Below are 18202 nucleotides of genomic sequence, written 5' to 3'. Positions count from 1 at the left end.
AATGTCAGAAAACAAAAGGGAGGAAGTTCATGTGAACTGCAACAAGATATAGCCTGGGACCAAATCAACGGGCGTAGCCGGTGGGTAATGCTAGAAGATTTATTCCCACCTGTATTCATGATTGAAGAATTGAACAAATAAATACATGTTCATCTTATGCACCAAGCCAATAAGTCTATCATGAGATTTAAGTATTCGCTTGACCAGGACTTTTTTTTTGTTCATGTTATGGGAGGGGAGATAGTGGCGAGGTAAAAATATTCCATTTTTTTTTAAATCTATCATCCATTAGTTATTATGTACAAATAATTGCTCTTACAAAGGTTGGTCAGCTGTATGAAGGATACGTTGTCTTTCCTTAGTTGATTAATCAAAGTTGTTAATATCAGAAAACCACGTATACACATTTTTAATTGAGCTTTTAAGTTTGTAACTAAAAAAAAAAAAATTAAATTTCGATTTTAGTTAAACTTTTTTCCCCAATTAAACTTAAGCCTTAATTAAACAACTAAACCAGTAAATCACTGTTACATAAGATCTGAACGAATTGGTCGTCTCCTTTCCATTAGGACTAAAACAGAAAGATTGAAAAAAAATCCTTTATCCCACTTTTGGTCAGAGTGTTACACAAGATCATCTGTCCTCATCGAGAAGTACATAGAAATCTAATTCATTAAACGCTGGTTATTGTTATTGTTACAGTAGTTACGTCGAGGTTGTCAATTGTAGTCAAACCGAATTTCCATTTGATTGTATCAATAAAAATTATCTTATCTTATCTTTATTAAAAAAATTCAGTTAAGTTTGCCCATCACAACAAATACACTAAAAAATGTATTCCAAACACTTACTTTTCAGCATGACAAAGTGAGGCCAATGTTATAAAAAATAGTGTGAGGCTTCTACTCGTAACATCCATTGTCAGAAATATACATCTAGTAAAAACGTCCTTACTGAGTTAACGAGAGGTAAGCTCGCTGTGAGCTGTTCAAGCCAGCCGTGGACTCTATTTATACGATCCAGGACTTTAAAAAACATTAAAAGTTGTAGTGTTTGGAGTCAAAGTGCGTAGTGGCCGGTGACTAGTGCATTTGGCTTCCGAAATAACAAAGGAATATTCACATTTGACTAGAGTAACACCATTAGTAAAACTTAGTCACAACTCAGGACAGAAGGCTAAATAGTAAAGTAGCAATATAACATAAAACACTAAATCATAATTTCCAAATACAAAAGTTAATTTATAAAAATAAAAATACTCAGAAAGTCACAATGACATTGGCATAATTCTTATTCCATATGTTCGGACTAGTTTATACAAGTGGTCCTCCTTCCCTAGTGCCATGGAATCAGCCAGAAAAACCAATGACTTAGCACAGTTTAAGTCTCGAAAGAACATGCATGATTTGATTGACACATGATTGACACAGACGCAATTATCTTCTGTTCAAAAAGAAAGTTTCTAATTTTTAAGAAAAAATTGGGACCTTAGGTCGTTCTTGAGTACTGGCTAATTAATTGTTTAGTATCTTATCTTATAAATTACAGACGTTCCTTTATAGTCTCTAGATGGCTAGATGTATTGATACTTTCTTTATAGTCTCTAGATGGCTAGATGTATTGATAATTTCTTTATGGTCTCTATATGGCTATATGTGTTGATACTTTCTTTATGGTCTCTATATGGCTATGTGTTGATACTTTCTTTAGTCTCTAGATGGCTAGATGTGTTGATACTTTCTTTATGGTTTCTAGTGGCTGGATGTATTGATACTTTCTTTATAGTCTCTAGATGGCTGGATGTATTGATACTTTCTTTATGGTCTCTATATGGCTAGATGTGTTGATACTTTCTTTATGGTCTCTAGATGGCTAGATGTGTTGATACTTTCTTTATATATATATATATATAGTTCGTCCATCGTGGTTCGATGATGACCACTTTGTCATCCAGGGGGCTGAGGGCTTTGCACTGGGGTTTTATGCCTCCTCATGTGGCTGGTGAGACCTATGTGAGCCCGGAATGTTCGGACGCACACTGGGCAGGTTATTTCAGCTGGAGCTAGTGTCGTTTGTCTTGCTTTTCTTTTCTGGCGTTTTTCTTCTGCCTGCGTTGTTCTTTTTTCCTCAGCAACCTGTGTGCCAGTTTTCACAGCGCGACGCCATGATGCTCTGTCATGTGCCTTTGTCTCCCAGGTGCCAGGGTCTATGCTGAACGCCTTCAGAGAAGCTTTGAGGGTGTCCCTGATGCGCATTCTTTGCCCACCTTGCGAGCGCTTTCCTTCGCTTAGTTGGCCATACAAGAGTCGTTTTGGGATGCGGTGGTCTTCCATTCTGTAGACATGGCCTGCCCATCGCAGCTGGGACTGCATCAGGATTGTGTGGATGCTTTGCAGACACGCTCTTCGAAGGACTTCTGTATCTGTTATTTTGTCTTGCCATTTGACATTTAGTATTTTTCTCAGACATGTCATGTGGAAGTGGTTTAGTTTCTTTGCATGTTTACTGTACACTGTCCATGTTTCTGAGGCATAGAGCAATGTAGGGAGGATGACGGCTCTATAGACCCCTAGCTTGGTGTTTGTGGTGATACCACGTCTGTTCCAGACATTTGTAGACAGTCTGCCATAGGATGCACTGGCCTTGGCGATACGCAGGTCGATTTCACTATCGATTTTTCCATTTCTGGAGAGTGTGCTGCCAAGATATGTGAATTTGTCCACTGCATTTATATCCTGTCCATTTATAGTAATGCTTGGATCCGAGTAGGCTTTCCCAGGAGCAGGTAGATGTAAGACTTCAGTCTTGTTCGTATTGATGGTAAGGTTAAAGTCTGAGCATGCTCTTGAGAAGTCACTGACGATACTCTGCAAATCGTTTTCAGAGCAGGCATTTAGGGCACAGTCATCAGCAAATAGCAAGTCTCTGATTACTGCTGCATTTGTTTTTGATTTTGCTTTAAGCCGCCTCGGGTTGAATAGGCCACCATCAAATCTGTATGATATATTTATCCCTTTGTTTTCTCTATTTGTGAATGCATCTGTCAGCATAGCGGAGAACATGATACTGAACAGTGTAGGTGCTAGGACACAGCCTTGTTTTACCCCGTTTGATACTTCGAAGGGCTCTGATGGTTCTCCACTTTCTTGGACGCGAGCCTTCATGCCATCATGAAAAAGTCTCACCATGGTTATGAATTTTTGTGGACAGCCATACTTTGACATGATCTTCCAGAGTCCTTCTCTGCTAACAGTGTCGAATGCCTTTGTTAAGTCGACATATATTGAGAACAGGTCAGCATTTTGTTCTTGGCATTTTTCCTGGAGCTGCCTTGCTGCAAAGATCATGTCAATGGTTCCACGCTCTTTTCTGAAGCCGCACTGGCTTTCTGGTAGTAGACCATATTCTATGTGTTGCATGAGCCGATTTAGTAGGATGCGTGCAAGGATTTTCCCAGCAATAGAGAGAAGAGATATTCCTCTGTGGTTGTCGCAGATCTGGCGGGTTTTTTTTTTCGCTTGTATAAATGAACAATTTTGGCATCTTTAAAGTCTTGTGGTATTGACTCTTTTTCCCACATAATTAAGAAGAGCTTATGAAGTCTTTCAATCAGGGCTAATCCACCTTTTTTGTAGACCTCTGCGGGAATGGAGTCAGCTCCTGGGGCTTTTCCGCTTGCGAGCTGTTGAATGGCAAGATCGGTTTCCTTTAGCATAGGGGGGTCATCCATTTTTTCATTTATTGGTACTTGCTGTAGCCTGTCTATGGCCGCTTCATTTATGATGGAAGGTGTATTGAGAACCTTTTCGAAGTGCTCTGCCCAGCGTTTTAGGATTTCTTCCTTATCTGTCAATAGGATTGTCCCATCAGCATTTAATAGAGGGGATGAGCCTGACTTTGTAGGTCCATAGATTTCGTTTATGGCATGGTAGAAGTTCTTCATATCGTGCTTGTCAGCAAATTCCTGTATTGTTTCCACTTTCTTGCTAAGCCAGGTATCTTGCATTTGGCGTAGCTGTTTTTGCACATTTTTGCGGATGTTAGTGAATGCATCTTTTGTGGACTGGGAGTTTGGGTTGTTCAGACACAATTTGTGGAGCTTGTGCTTTTCGTCTAATAGTTTTCTGATCTCAGTACTGTTTTCATCAAACCAGTCCTGATGCTTTCTCTCCATAGGACCGAGTATTTTTAATGCTGTGCTATAGATAGCTTATTTGAAGCATTCCCAGCTTTTATCTACATTTGATTCAGTTGGAACGGTGTACTTGAGGCAGTTCTCTATTGCATCTGCAAGCAACTTTTCAGTTTTGTCATCTGCTAAGCTGGCCGTGTTTAGCCTTTTTAGGGGTTTTGATTTTTGCGGACGTCTCTTTGGTTGGATACGAATGTTTAGTTTTGTAATGATGAGGCGGTGGTCTGTTCCGCACTCTGCACCACAGCAAGATTTGGTGACACGAATGTCCTGACGGTCAGATTGTCTGGTGATGACGTAATCTATGAGGTGCCAGTGTCTTGAGCGGGTATGCATCCAGGAAGTTCGCTTTCTCATTGGAAGACTGAATATTGTGTTCGATATGAGCAGCTTGTGTTCAGCACAGGTCTGGAGTAGTAATAATCCGTTGCTGTTTCTTTATTGTCTCTAGATGGATGGATGTATTGATACTTTCTTTATGGTCTCTATATGGCTAGATGTGTTGATACTTTCTTTATAGTCTCTAGATGGCTAGATGTGTTGATACTTTCTTTATAGTCTCTAGATGGCTAGATGTGTTGATACTTTCTTTATAGTCTCTAGATGGCTGGATGTATTGATAATTTCTTTATGGTCTCTATATGGCTATATGTGTTGATACTTTCTTTATAGTCTCTAGATGGCTATATGTGTTGATACTTTCTTTATAGTCTCTAGATGGCTAGATGTGTTGATACTTTCTTTATAGTCTCTAGATGGCTAGATGTGTTGATACTTTCTTTATAGTCTCTAGATGGCTAGATGTGTTGATACTTTCTTTATAGTCTCTAGATGGCTGGATGTATTGATAATTTCTTTATGGTCTCTATATGGCTATATGTGTTGATACTTTCTTTATAGTCTCTAGATGGCTATATGTGTTGATACTTTCTTTAGTCTCTAGATGGCTAGATGTGTTGATACTTTCTTTATGGTCTCTAGGAGGCTGGATGTATTGATACTTTCTTTATAGTCTCTAGATGGCTGGATGTATTGATAATTTCTTTATGGTCTCTATATGGCTAGATGTGTTGATACTTTCTTTATAGTCTCTAGATGGCTAGTTGTATTGATACTTTCTTTATAGTAAAACCGATTGTCATTTCGATATATATCACCAATAGGACATTATCTTAATGTAAACCTTTGTCAGCGGAGTTAGATTTTATATTGTATATTCCTCGTCGGAGATTACTTAAATATCTAGTCTAGCGACAGAATAACACTCTAAAAGAAATAAACAATATTTGCAGCAAATCAACTCTTGAACGAAAACACCGAGGCCACGCGACTGTCTGATTAGTCAAACGATCATTAGACAGGAAGTCGATGGTTCATATCCTGCGGCTAGAATTAATCAATAAAAGGAATAATTTACAACTGTTAATTAATTGATAGTAATACAATTTTTAAATTGTTAGCAAATCAGTCTGCAGGTCATGAAGCAGTGGGAAAACCCGTTAATTATCGTTAATCTCATGTAAAGGCGCAAACAATGTGATATATTGATAAAGTGAAAACAAAGAACAATTTATTCTCAACACAATAATTAAAAAAATAATAATTTGGAAAACCATTCATTACCAGAACCTTTTGATTTTATGATGGATACTTTAATTGCACAAATATTTTCCTCTCTTAAGATAACAACCGAAAGTAATGATTTTTTTAATGATCCGAGTATTTAATAAATCTTATCTTAAAGGCGATTCTAAAATAGTGCGTTCATGATCTTTTTAAAAAAAATTTCCCTTGGCTTATATAAATTTAGATTATTAGGCTCAAAGAATCAAGGATGTCAATTCATCGAAAGACGTTTAACCTTGATGTTAAGCTGCCACTTATTGTCATTATTGTCATAGATAGAACTGGTAGGCTTATACCATGACTACAGATGTGGAGGGGTCAATCAAGTGAGCGGTGCCCATTTTTGGAGGACTTCTGAACCATATCATCCACAATGTAGAAATATTTCCTCCCAAATTTCTGCATCCATTTGTCGTTCAACCTTTTCTCCTTGTTCAACTTCACGACATAATCGCACTCTTCTGTTGGGGGGGGGGGGGTAAGGAAATAAAATGGAAAATGTGTTGCATTTCTTTTCTTTTAATGTAAACTAAAGTATTAATAGCTGACCAATTACTGGTCGAATTATGATGGGAAAACACAACGCAGAATTATTTACATAAGACAATCAGATAAAACGTAACCAGAACAGTGGCGTAGCTAGGGTGGGGGATAAGGAGGGGAGAATTAAAAAATCCCCCAGGTACCCAGTTGAGATGGGGGGGAGGGGGCAATTGAGTCTATTACGCAAAATGAAGGGGCCACCATAGAGGTCAAGTTCCCGGGCCCCCAAATGATAGAAAATTCCTAGCTACATCCCCGAACCAGAAGATAACAATTCATCAATGGGGTATAATATAAATAGCTAGTAGATTTCTTTAAGTACGGTTTGCTAAGTTCAAAAGGTTTACTATACATTATTTCCCCACCTTCTAGCCCTGAAAACCTAGATCTATCTAAGCTCTTCCCCTTGTAGCACAAAGTAATTGTTATTAGATTGCAAAAGTGATCTTTTAATGTCTTTTCTATTTGTTTCTTTTATCTTTGTTTCTTTTATATTTATAGGACGTTCCTTCAGAGCTGAAAATTATTACATCCTATCCCAAACCTCCCACGGGATGGGGGGGGGGATGGTGGCTGGCAGGATAGGAACCCTTAAATATTGAGACGACAGCCCAGAATGAATATTAAACAACCAGGCAGCCATATATGGCGCCTTTACCATTGTTTAGTCTATTTATTTTTAAATCTATTTCAATCTTCCTTTTTTATTTTATTTCTAACTTAAATCAGTTGGTCTCCTGGTATTGTTTCAAAATTTGTCAATGTCGCTTTTCCTTCTTTACCATGTTTTCTGAGTTACGGCAAAGCAATCAACAAATATTTTAACTAAGCGTAACACCTGTTTCGGGTGGTCATCTGTAAATCTCATGCCATTACTAGCGCAAGTTCTCTTGACTCTGTAGCCCCAGCCCTAAAAACATTTATGGTCTGAAAATACTCTTCCTTTCAATAATCCAAATAATCCTATACCATTTTCATGCGCTTTTCTGTTTAAACAAAAACATATTTTAAAAACCAAAATCGTAGAGTAACACGATATCACTTTCTTTGGCCAACGTTTGACGATCAGGGTATCATGTGGCCAGCACAACGACCAACCACTTTTAGAGTCTGACAGTCTGACACCCATTAGAGTTGGGTGGACTCAAAATCCTAGTCTTCACCGAGATTCGAACTCAGGAACTCGTGTTAGAGACACGTACATATCTGTTATTCTGAAATTTTAAAATAGAGATAGACCATACATTTCCGAATGGAACTTTGAGCAAGGAATTGTTGAACTTACCAAACAAACTTTTAGGCTTGTCGTCTTGCTTATAGTTTTCTGGAAATGGTGTAACACGGGGAGCGTACTCTGTGACATTTTGTAGATTAGCTGGCCCACCTCTGAGATCAACAAAGTCTGGATGGGTTGTGTCCCTAGCTGAATAACTTTGGAATTGCCATTGCTGTTAATAGATGATAATTCTATTTAATACTTTGTGTTATTGCATCATACAAACTTATGGTGGATTAAGCAGTGTTTTAAAAGTGAAAGGTTACAGTTAATTTGTATTGTGCGATTTTGTTATGAAATTAATTGTTACAGAAAGTTTACCGAAGGAGTTAATTGTAGTTTTGACTAAATGGTAAAACGAATAGCACTAGCTGAACAAATATAGAGATAAAACTTGGAAGAAAGAGTAAATATGATAAATAAGATTACATTAATAAATATAAAGATAATTATATTAGATAATTATTAAATATTAAAATTAAGATTACAGGAATGAAGATGGAGATAAAGATTACAGGAATGAAGATGGAGATAAAGATTATAGGAATGAAGATGGAGATAAATATTACAGGGATGAAGATGGAGATAAAGATTATAGGAATGAAGATGGAAATTAAGATTACAGGAATGAAGATGGAGATAAAGATTGCAGGAATGAAGATGGAGATAAAGATTACAGGAATGAAGATGGAGATAAAGATTACAGGAATGAAGATGGAGATAAAGATTATATGAATGAAGATGGAAATAAAGATTACATGAATGCAGATGGAGATAAAGATTACATGAATGAAGATGGAGATAAAGATTGCAGGAATGAAGATGGAGATAAAGATTACATAGACTCTGTCAGATGTGTCGAATGTAACAATGGTATGAATTAAGACGGTGATAAAGTTAAACGAATAAACTATAAATGATTGCTGTTCATTTCTGCTTTCGTAATGATTAGCCACCATAAATATAAGGTGCCACAATAACTAGAATGCAGATATAGGTCAAGATAATAATACATAGGCCTGCGTTTTTTCCACCTTTTGCTTGCGACGCTCCACTCAGATAAGAAAGGTACCCGCCCCCCCCCCCCCCCCATTGACCAACCTGAATACCAAGTTGTTTTGTTTTTTTTTTGTTTTTTGTTTTTTTTTTTACTGAATTTTTAATTGCAGAAATGCATTTTCGTGGCGTCTACAGTTTATTTTTAAAAAAAACTCTTGCTGGTTGAATAAAGTCAAAAGAAATGAAATGTCGGTACTATCGTGTGAGAGACAATCAAAGATAATTGTAATGGGCTTGATTGTCGTAAAATCTCCTTCTTGTAAAAGATACTTTACTACTGTCCAACTCATGTCACAATAACAGATTGTTCATTTCCAAGACTACTAAAAGTTTCTTCACCTCGGCTTTAGCGGACATTCAAAAGAAGCATTTACTCCAAAATAGGTCACCTTCTGGTATTCATGTATAAGACGAGAACCGAAAAGAGGTTAGTTACGTCATTTTCAACTGAAGTAGGTCAGAAGATACATTATTTAGGTTTATTATAGTATGTGTATCATTTAAACTAGATGAAGGGTTTGGGTTAGAGCCAAAATTTTACTAACGCTCTTGTAGGGTAGACTAGTGGCCTCCGGTATTAAGCAATGTTCTTCTGAAATGATCCGACTTCTGACGTAAGCATTCATGGGCCATGAGAATAATAATGGGTGTGTTGGCAGCGTTTGGAGATCTCCGGGGCGGTGTCTTGGTGGTTTGAATATTAGCCTCGGGTTGTCCATAGGGCTATTGAAGACAACTTGACGAGAAAATGTCTTAAATCCACCTGAAGTAAATAAGATAAGATAAGATAATTTTTATTGGTCCAATCAAATGGAAATTCAGTTTGACCATCTCAGCGTAACTACTGTACAATAACAATATAAGATGCAAATACGAACAACATTCACACAAGAAACACATACACACTCACAGCCAGCGCTTTATAAATTAAACTTCTATGTAGGCTACTAGGTATTAGATGACGACAGATGATCTTGTAACATTCTGACCGAAAGTCGGATGAAGGAGTTTTAAAATCTTTCTGTTTTAATCCTAATGGATAGGAGACAACCACTTCAGTTCAGATCGGATGTAACAGTGGTTCAATGGGTGCAGGTTGTCTTTACGAATCATGAGTTAATTCAGTTAATTCAGTATCCTTATAGCCACATAAAATATCTCACTACTCTTTCCTCTCAGGGTAGGATTAGGGTGAATGGGGTAATTGCAAGCATGTGCGGCCACCAAGGGCCTCATATATAAAATGGGAAAGGGGGGTGGTCTCCATATTTCTAAAATATATAATTTTAAACAAAATATTCATATTTAAATATAAGAAAATGGGGGAAATGTGACGACATTTATATGTATTTCTTTCTTCACTCACATGATTGTGCTTTTAGATTTAATAATATTTTTAAGTGCATTTATATTAAAGCTTTAAGATGGTAGGGGCCCAGTGCCGTAGCAATGTAGCCTACCCGTAGGCACGGGTTCAAGAATATAATTTTGCACCCAGTCAGCACCTGTGTCATAGCATTTAATTACAATTAGGCCCTAATAGCGTTATGACACTCAATTTAGTAACGACTTCTTAAATTTTTAATATCAAGATATTCAATGCCTAGAGTAGCCTACAATGTAGGTCTATTTAATTTAGAAGTGACAAACTCTATCCATACTGGCAGAGAAGGCCTTAACCATGCGCGGGGCCCTGGCCGAGTGTCATATCAGGACCTTGAATATTTGTGTGATAAGCTGACTGTGACAAAAGATCATATTTAGTGTGGGTCCCCCCCCCCCCCGCCCTCTTAAGGCGCGGGGCCTGGACTGGTTGCCCCACTCGCCACCCCTTAGGACCGCCTTTGATAATGGGCTCTGACGCCACGATCCCATATTCTTGGAATTTGAGAGACTGGCGTAACGTTTGCCAGCATAGTAATAATCAATATTATGTAATGTAGGCGTACAATATTTAATAATGTGTTGGCTGATGTGTAACTATATAAATAAAATAGTAATTAAGCCTATACGATTATCATTAGTGAAATAAAATCATATGTAGCCTAAATTAAGGAGATCTACAAACTTTAATTCAATCTTTTTTGAGAAATTTAAGCAGAGAAGATAGGAACACAGTTCACTATAAATTCTTTGAGACCTTTTATTAACAAATCGAAGAGGTTTACATATGTGCACTATTCCATGAAAGTAAGAAAAAGTGCGCACAGTCTCGAGTGCAGTTCGTAGTTCATTAGGGTTCACTCTTGGCTACAACCATAGGCTTATTATATATAATATATTGTTACGAATGAACAGTGACAGGTAGAGGTCACTATGTGTGACCCCGGCGAGATGACACAGCACCGAGTGTTATCTGGAATCTATGCATGTAAACAAAGACAGGATGGGACGTGCCTCATGTGTTGTTCCAGAGGACGAACAGATTTACGAAGGGGGGGCATTGTGACAAATGAACAGTGACAGTTAGAGGTCACTACGTGTGACCTCGGCGAGATGACACTGCAGCAGGCATCCTCTGGAATCGACATGTATAAACAACAACAGGATGTGATGTTTCCTCCCATGTTGTTCCAGAGGGTACTAGCAGTGTTTTTGCAACAATAGACAAGCGATTAGGGACTCTTTATAAACCAGAGAGTTCATGTGAAAAAGTCAGTACGGTCGTCGATACTGTTCTCTACTGTGCGAGACAGTAGAAGAGAGTGGACTTGAGCCCCATGTTACAGTGACGAATTGTTATAGTTATAATTCAATAAAGTTATATAAAGCTGAAAGTTGAGTCGTCAAGTTTTTCTGCAGTGTTTCTTTTATTTGTGTGCCTAGTACATTTAGCCAGAAAATCAGAAATACGTAACAATTGGTGTCAGAAGTGGGATGTTTTCTGGCTGAAATGTCTTCGAGGAAACTACTTAACCAGCTGTTGGTCAAAGAATTAAGGCAAGAACTTCGTGAGAGAGGTCTGCAGCTCAATGGTAACAAAGAAACACTAACAGAACGCCTAAGACAGGCCCTTATTGAGGAAGATTAAGATCCAGATGAATACATATTTGAATTAAACCCAGATATGACAGAGATCCTGTGTAACATGCAGGGCCAGATGGACTTAATGAAGGAGAGCTTCAAGAAAATAAACGCCATGAATGAAAAAGTAAATGAACAGATGAGCTCTATGAACGAGAAGATTGACCAGAGAGTCAACACTGTGGAAAAAGAAATGGAAGAGATAAGGACTCATGTCCAAGAACAACTGAGTAAGGAACGGGGTACTAGAACAAAAACATTAGTGCCCGAAATCTCTGGGAAGATAAAGCCGCCTGTGTTTGATGGATCCATCTCATGGACTGTTTACAAAAGACAGTTTGAGGCAGCGGCCAAGGTTAATAACTGGAACACTGAAGAAGAGAAAGCGACTGCTCTGGTGTTAGCTTTAAGAGGGAAGGCAGCAGAACTGCTTCAGTCAATAACAAATCAACAAGATTACGCTGCCATTGTTAAGGCTATGGAGCTCCGTTACGGAGACGAACATTTACAAGAAGTTTATAGAGTTCAGTTGAAAACCCGACAACAACGCTCCGGTGAAACCTTGCAAGAGCTAGAGGCGGACATAGAACGTCTTGCTCATTTGGCATATCCAACAGCAGCACAAGACTTTCTGGACGTCATTATCACTGATGCATTCATTGATGCTATTCGAGATCCAGAACTGAAGAAGGCAATAAGAATCAGTGGTAAGCGCAAATCCAGCGAAGCTCTGGTCTACGCCCTCTCCTATGAAGCCGCCAAAGACGCCTCTAAGAATATCCATCATGGGCGTATGCTGGAAGTCCAAGAAGAAGATCTTACACAACTTCTCAGAAGGGTAACTGAAGTGCTAGAAGAACGCAGACCAAATAAGAAGCAAGAAGGACAGAATAGAACCAGTGTACGTTGTTGGAATTGTGGAGAACCTGGCCATCTACAAAGGAACTGCACGAGAAGATTTCCCCGACAAACAGAGTATCAGCACAGACCGGAGACAGATGCAAGGTCAGGTGCTCATGTCTACCAGGGAAACTAACTTTCGCCGGTTTTATGGGGCAAAAATCGGCGATCAAGAACATGACAGCCCCTGCAACTATAATTCCAGTCGCTGTGTTAGGGAAGAATAAAAGTCTGTACATCAATGGTAGAATTGGATCTCGAAATTACCGTTTTCTTCTAGATACTGGTGCCTCACGTTCAGTCATTCGTCCAGACATTGTCAAAAAGAACGAAATCAAGAGAGTGAACTCTTACTCCTTGAAGACGGCCAGTGGAGAGATGATGCCTATACATGGACTGACAAATATAAACTTTGAGCTCGGGCATCAGTCATTTATACATGAATTTCTGATCGCTAACATTACGGATGACTGTATTATTGAGCTCGATTTTATGCAGAAATGTGAATTCTCTCTGAACATCGGAGGTGGTACTTTAAAATGTGGTGATGTTGAGATTCCCTTGCTCGGGGATGAAGATGAAGAGAATGGTCAAATAAGAAGAATCCTTTTAACAGAAGATACAAGTTTGCCAGCTCAGTCTGAAGCAATTATCTGGGGAAAGTTAGAGCATGGTCAAACTGCAACGATGACGGCGATAGTGGAAGGCATTGAAAATGACAACAGCGGAATGGCAGTAGGAAAAACATTGGTCCTTGTCGGAAAAGATCAAAAGGTGCCTGTCAGAATCATGAACCTCGGCCTACAGGAGAGACATCTAGAGAAAGACAGCCCCATCGCAATATGTAATACTCTTGACCTGATCAGAAACTGTAATAATGATATCACGATCGTTAATTCCACCAAACCTTGCAATCCACAAATTACCAAGCTCCTGACAGAAATGAAAGTGAATTTATCAGATGAGCAGTACAGCAAAGCGGAACAGTTGATCATTGAGTTTGAAGATATTCTGCCATCTGATGAAACAGACTGCGGACGGACAAACATGGTACAACATCGAATAGACACTGGAAACACCAGACCGATTCGACAGCCACCACGTCGCTTGCCGCTAGCAAAGCAACAAGAAGCTATGGACATGATAGAGGGCATGACGCAGCAAGGAATCATTGAGCCCTCAAATAGTCCTTGGTGTTCGCCTATTGTCTTAGTAAAGAAGAAGGATGGATCTATGCGATTTTGTGTAGATTACAGAGCTCTGAATGAAGTCACACATAAAGATAGTTATCCACTTCCTAGAATCGACGATACTTTGGACACGCTTGCAGGGTCCCAGGTATTTTCTACTCTCGACCTAAAGAGTGGGTATTGGCAAGTTGAAATGCATCCCAATGATAGAGAGAAAACCGCCTTCTCTGCTGGCAATGGCCTCTGGCAATTTACTGTGATGCCATTCGGTCTCTGCAACGCACCAGCCACCTTTGAACGATTGATGGAGAGGGTTTTACGAGGACTTCATTGGACTACATGCCTTGTTTACCTTGATGACATTATTGTCATTGGCAAAACGTTTGAAGAGCACCTTGCAAATCTGAAGGAAGTATTTCAACGGATAAGAAGTGCGGGAATGAGACTCAGCCCAAAGAAGTGTTCCTTATTCAGGAAAAACGTTAAGTACCTTGGTCACATTGTGTCAAATGACGGAGTCAGCACTGACCCTGACAAAGTTGAGGCAGTGAAACGATGGCCTACGCCAAGTAATATCCATGAGCTGAGAAGTTTCTTGGGACTCTGTACATACTACCGACGTTTCGTGCCAAATTTCTCAAACATCTGTAAGGTCCTTCATCAACTGACAGAGCAAAAGAGGCCATTTATTTGGACATCTGAATGTCAAGAAGCTTTCGAGAGGCTGAAAAACACACTATCCTCATCACCAGTATTGGCCTACCCCATTCCAGGGAAGACATTCATACTCGACACAGATGCAAGCAACACTGGAATAGGCGCAGTCTTGTCCCAAAAGGTGGATGAAACTGAACGAGTCATCGCATACTTCAGTCGAAGCCTATCGAGAGCTGAAAGGAACTACTGTGTGACGAGACGTGAATTGCTGGCTGCTGTGGATGCAATAAAACATTTCCACAAGTACCTATACGGGCAGAAATTTATCTTAAGGTCAGATCACGCAGCTCTGCAATGGTTGCTTTCGTTTAAGAGCCCTGAAGGTCAGGTGGCAAGGTGGATCGAACGTCTTCAAACCTATGAATTTGAAACTAAGCACCAAAAAGGGCAAATTCACCAGAATGCTGATGCACTGTCTCGACGACCCTGCAAAGCAGAATGTAAGCACTGCAAGAAGGCTGAAGAAAAGGAGGTAGCTGTCAATTGTCTTCGGCTCGGAGTAGATGTTTCCGGACCCTGGTGTGATAAAAGGATTCGAGAGGACCAAATGCAAGATGAAGATCTGGCTCCCATTCTTCTATGGAAAGAAGATGGACAACGGCCAGATTGGAAAGACATCTCTGAGAAGGGGGTAGCCACCAAGGCGTACTGGGCTCAGTGGGACTCGCTGACGTTGGTCAATGGTGTCATCAAAAGAGTTTGGGAATCTGCTGATGGAACATCCAATCGCCTTCAGCTGATGTTACCGAAGGTGAGAGTTGCTGAAGTACTGAAAGAGATGCATAATGGCGCTAGCGGATCTCATCTTGGTGTCAATAAGACTCTGGAAAAGGTTCGTCAGCGGTTCTACTGGTTCAGATATAGAGAGGATGTAGAGGAATGGTGTCGAAGGTGCGACATATGTGCGGCAGCAAAAGGCCCTCGACGCAAAACTAGGGGTCTTTTGCAACAGTATAATGTTGGTGTTCCATTCGAGAGGATCGCAATAGATGTAGCAGGCCCATTTCCTGAAACCAAGAAAGGAAACAAATACATCTTGGTAGTCATGGACTATTTCAGCAAATGGCCAGAAGCTTATGCCATACCAAATCAAGAAGCTATCACAGTGGCCGAAACACTCGTGGATAACTGGATCAGTCGCTTTGGTGTACCTAATGAGTTGCACTCTGACCAGGGCAGGAACTTCGAGTCCAAAGTTTTCCAGGAGATGTGCAAGACACTTGGCATCGAAAAGACTCACACGACAGCTCTCCACCCGCAATCTGATGGAATGGTGGAGCGATTCAACAGAACCCTAGAACAACATCTGTCTAAGGTTACTGATGACCGACAAGACGACTGGGACACCCATATCCCCATGTTCCTCATGTCATACAGAGGATCCGTTCATAGCACCACAGGATATACCCCAGCGAAGATGTTATTTGGTCGTGAGCTTCGTCTACCATGTGACCTGTTATTTGGGATTCCGAGAGATACGCCAGTGTCTTCAACTGAATATGTCACCAATCTCCGAAGACGATTGGAGAATGCTCATGTATTGGCCCGCAGAAACATCAAGACCAACAGTGACCTGATGAAAACGAGGTATGACAAACGGGCCAATACGTCGGGGTTCCATGAGAATGATCTAGTGTGGCTCTATAACCCACAGAGACGAAAAGGCAGATCCCCGAAACTCCAAAGAGACTGGGAAGGTCCATACCGTGTCGTAAAAAGAATAAACGACGTGGTCTACCGGATACAGAAAAGTCCACGGTCCAAGCTGAAGGTTGTCCACGTTGACCGACTCCATCAGTACCGTGGTGAAATAGAATCTGTTCGGGACGAACAGATCTAAGAAGGGGGCAGTGTTACGAATGAACAGTGACAGGTAGAGGTCACTATGTGTGACCCCGGCGAGATGACACAGCACCGAGTGTTATCTGGAATCTATGCATGTAAACAAAGACAGGATGGGACGTGCCTCATGTGTTGTTCCAGAGGACGAACAGATTTACGAAGGGGGGGCATTGTGACAAATGAACAGTGACAGTTAGAGGTCACTACGTGTGACCTCGGCGAGATGACACTGCAGCAGGCATCCTCTGGAATCGACATGTATAAACAACAACAGGATGTGATGTTTCCTCCCATGTTGTTCCAGAGGGTACTAGCAGTGTTTTTGCAACAATAGACAAGCGATTAGGGACTCTTTATAAACCAGAGAGTTCATGTGAAAAAGTCAGTACGGTCGTCGATACTGTTCTCTACTGTGCGAGACAGTAGAAGAGAGTGGACTTGAGCCCCATGTTACAGTGACGAATTGTTATAGTTATAATTCAATAAAGTTATATAAAGCTGAAAGTTGAGTCGTCAAGTTTTTCTGCAGTGTTTCTTTTATTTGTGTGCCTAGTACATTTAGCCAGAAAATCAGAAATACGTAACAATATATATAAGTCTATGGCTACAACATTGTCTTCCATTTCTTACATATAGACCAAACTAAAACGTGGGCAGAGTAGGCCGTAAATCAAATTATACAGTAAATACACAATTTTTAAGTTAAGTTATTAAATAAATTTGCATCTATAGGTGGGGGTAGGGTTCGTAATTAAGGCCAACATGTAGGCTAATTGCATAGTTTAGATTTCTGGTTGGAGATCCTCAAAAATCTAGTTATATTTTTTCTTTTCATAAGTTTCGGTTCTCCTTGCTTATCTTATGAAATACAGACGTTACTTCAAAAAAAAGATGATTATAAGTCCTACGCGTCATGCATCTAGTCATGCATGTTATTGCTCTAAGCTCTCGATTCTGATCCCATATCCACATCTCTTTAACTTTTAAAAAAAAATTACCACCTAAGCAAAGCCTATCATATGCCATATATATACATTTACTGTAGGTAGTGATGGGCAAAAGTTAACCTAGTTACAGTCTAGTGACGTCTAGTCTATTACTACTATTAGATCTATAGTCATAAGTCTATATTTAATTATTTTAGTGTCTTAGTCTTAAGTATACTTAAGTATACTCTATAGAGTCTAACTCTTTATAGTCTTAGATCTAGATGTAGCCTAAATATCTATTAATTGAAATCTATATTACTTTACTTTATTAGACTAGATCTTTTAGTTTAGAGATTCTACTATTCTAGAATTAGAGTCTTGATTAGATCTAGATATATTTAGGTATTACTATAATTATTATACTAAGACCTTTATAAGATGCATAGATGATAGATCTATAATGACTATAATACTAATAATAGTCGTCAACTAACTATTATACTAAGACCTAAGATGCATAGATGATAGATCTATAATGACTATAATACTAATAATAGTCGTCACTATACTAGGTCTAATACTAAATTAACTAAATCTAGACTAGATCTACATCAACTTCTATTATAATTATACTTATAGGCTATCTATTATCTAGATCTATTAGATCTAGTACTATCTACTAGAGTATATAGATCTAAATACCCATATCATCTAGTTATAATCATAATTATAATAATCTAAAATCTCTAGATCTAGAGTTACTAAGATATCTACTAGACTATCTAGATTTTAGATCTAGTAGTAGTAGTAGTAGTAGTAGTAGTAGTAGGCTAATAGTAGTAGTAGTAGTAGTAACTAGTATTTCTTAGATTATTTTTAGATTAAAATATTAATTATTTGATCT

The 18202-nt window shown here is 39.1% G+C and overlaps 2 protein-coding genes across 8 annotated transcripts in view; both read right to left on the bottom strand.

The window, feature by feature from the left end:
* The window catches only part of LOC106066722 (alpha-1-inhibitor 3-like), a 47850-nt gene extending 46841 nt beyond the window's left edge, over positions 1–1009 (bottom strand). For all 5 annotated transcript variants that reach the window (XM_056004373.1, XM_056004379.1, XM_056004398.1 and 2 more), the window contains exon 1: positions 852–1009. In XM_056004373.1, coding sequence (XP_055860348.1) covers positions 852–919 — 68 coding nt within the window. In that variant the 5' untranslated portion in view covers positions 920–1009. The remainder of the gene's footprint in view (positions 1–851) is intronic.
* A 4080-nt stretch (positions 1010–5089) lies between these two features.
* LOC106077632 (uncharacterized) lies at positions 5090–18019 on the bottom strand. Of its 3 annotated transcripts, none has more exons than XM_056004408.1 (4): positions 18001–18019; positions 9242–9459; positions 7647–7809; positions 5090–6279 (listed from the first exon to the last, which is right to left on the bottom strand). In XM_056004408.1, exons 1-4 carry the CDS (start codon positions 18002–18004, stop codon positions 6137–6139), a joined length of 528 nt encoding a protein of 175 aa, XP_055860383.1. In that variant the 5' UTR covers positions 18005–18019; the 3' UTR covers positions 5090–6136. The 3 variants fall into 3 exon arrangements, with proteins under 3 accessions (XP_055860383.1, XP_013093821.1, XP_013093822.1); XM_013238367.2 differs by lacking the exon at positions 18001–18019 and adding an exon at positions 10765–10899; XM_013238368.2 differs by lacking the exon at positions 18001–18019 and adding an exon at positions 10837–10858.
* Between the last annotated feature and the right edge of the window lie 183 nt (positions 18020–18202).

Source organism: Biomphalaria glabrata, chromosome 1 (genome assembly GCF_947242115.1).
Source record: "Biomphalaria glabrata chromosome 1, xgBioGlab47.1, whole genome shotgun sequence".
Lineage (NCBI taxonomy): Eukaryota > Metazoa > Mollusca > Gastropoda > Planorbidae > Biomphalaria > Biomphalaria glabrata.
Note: the sequence above shows the minus strand (reverse complement) of the source record. Positions and strands in the feature narration are given on the sequence as shown.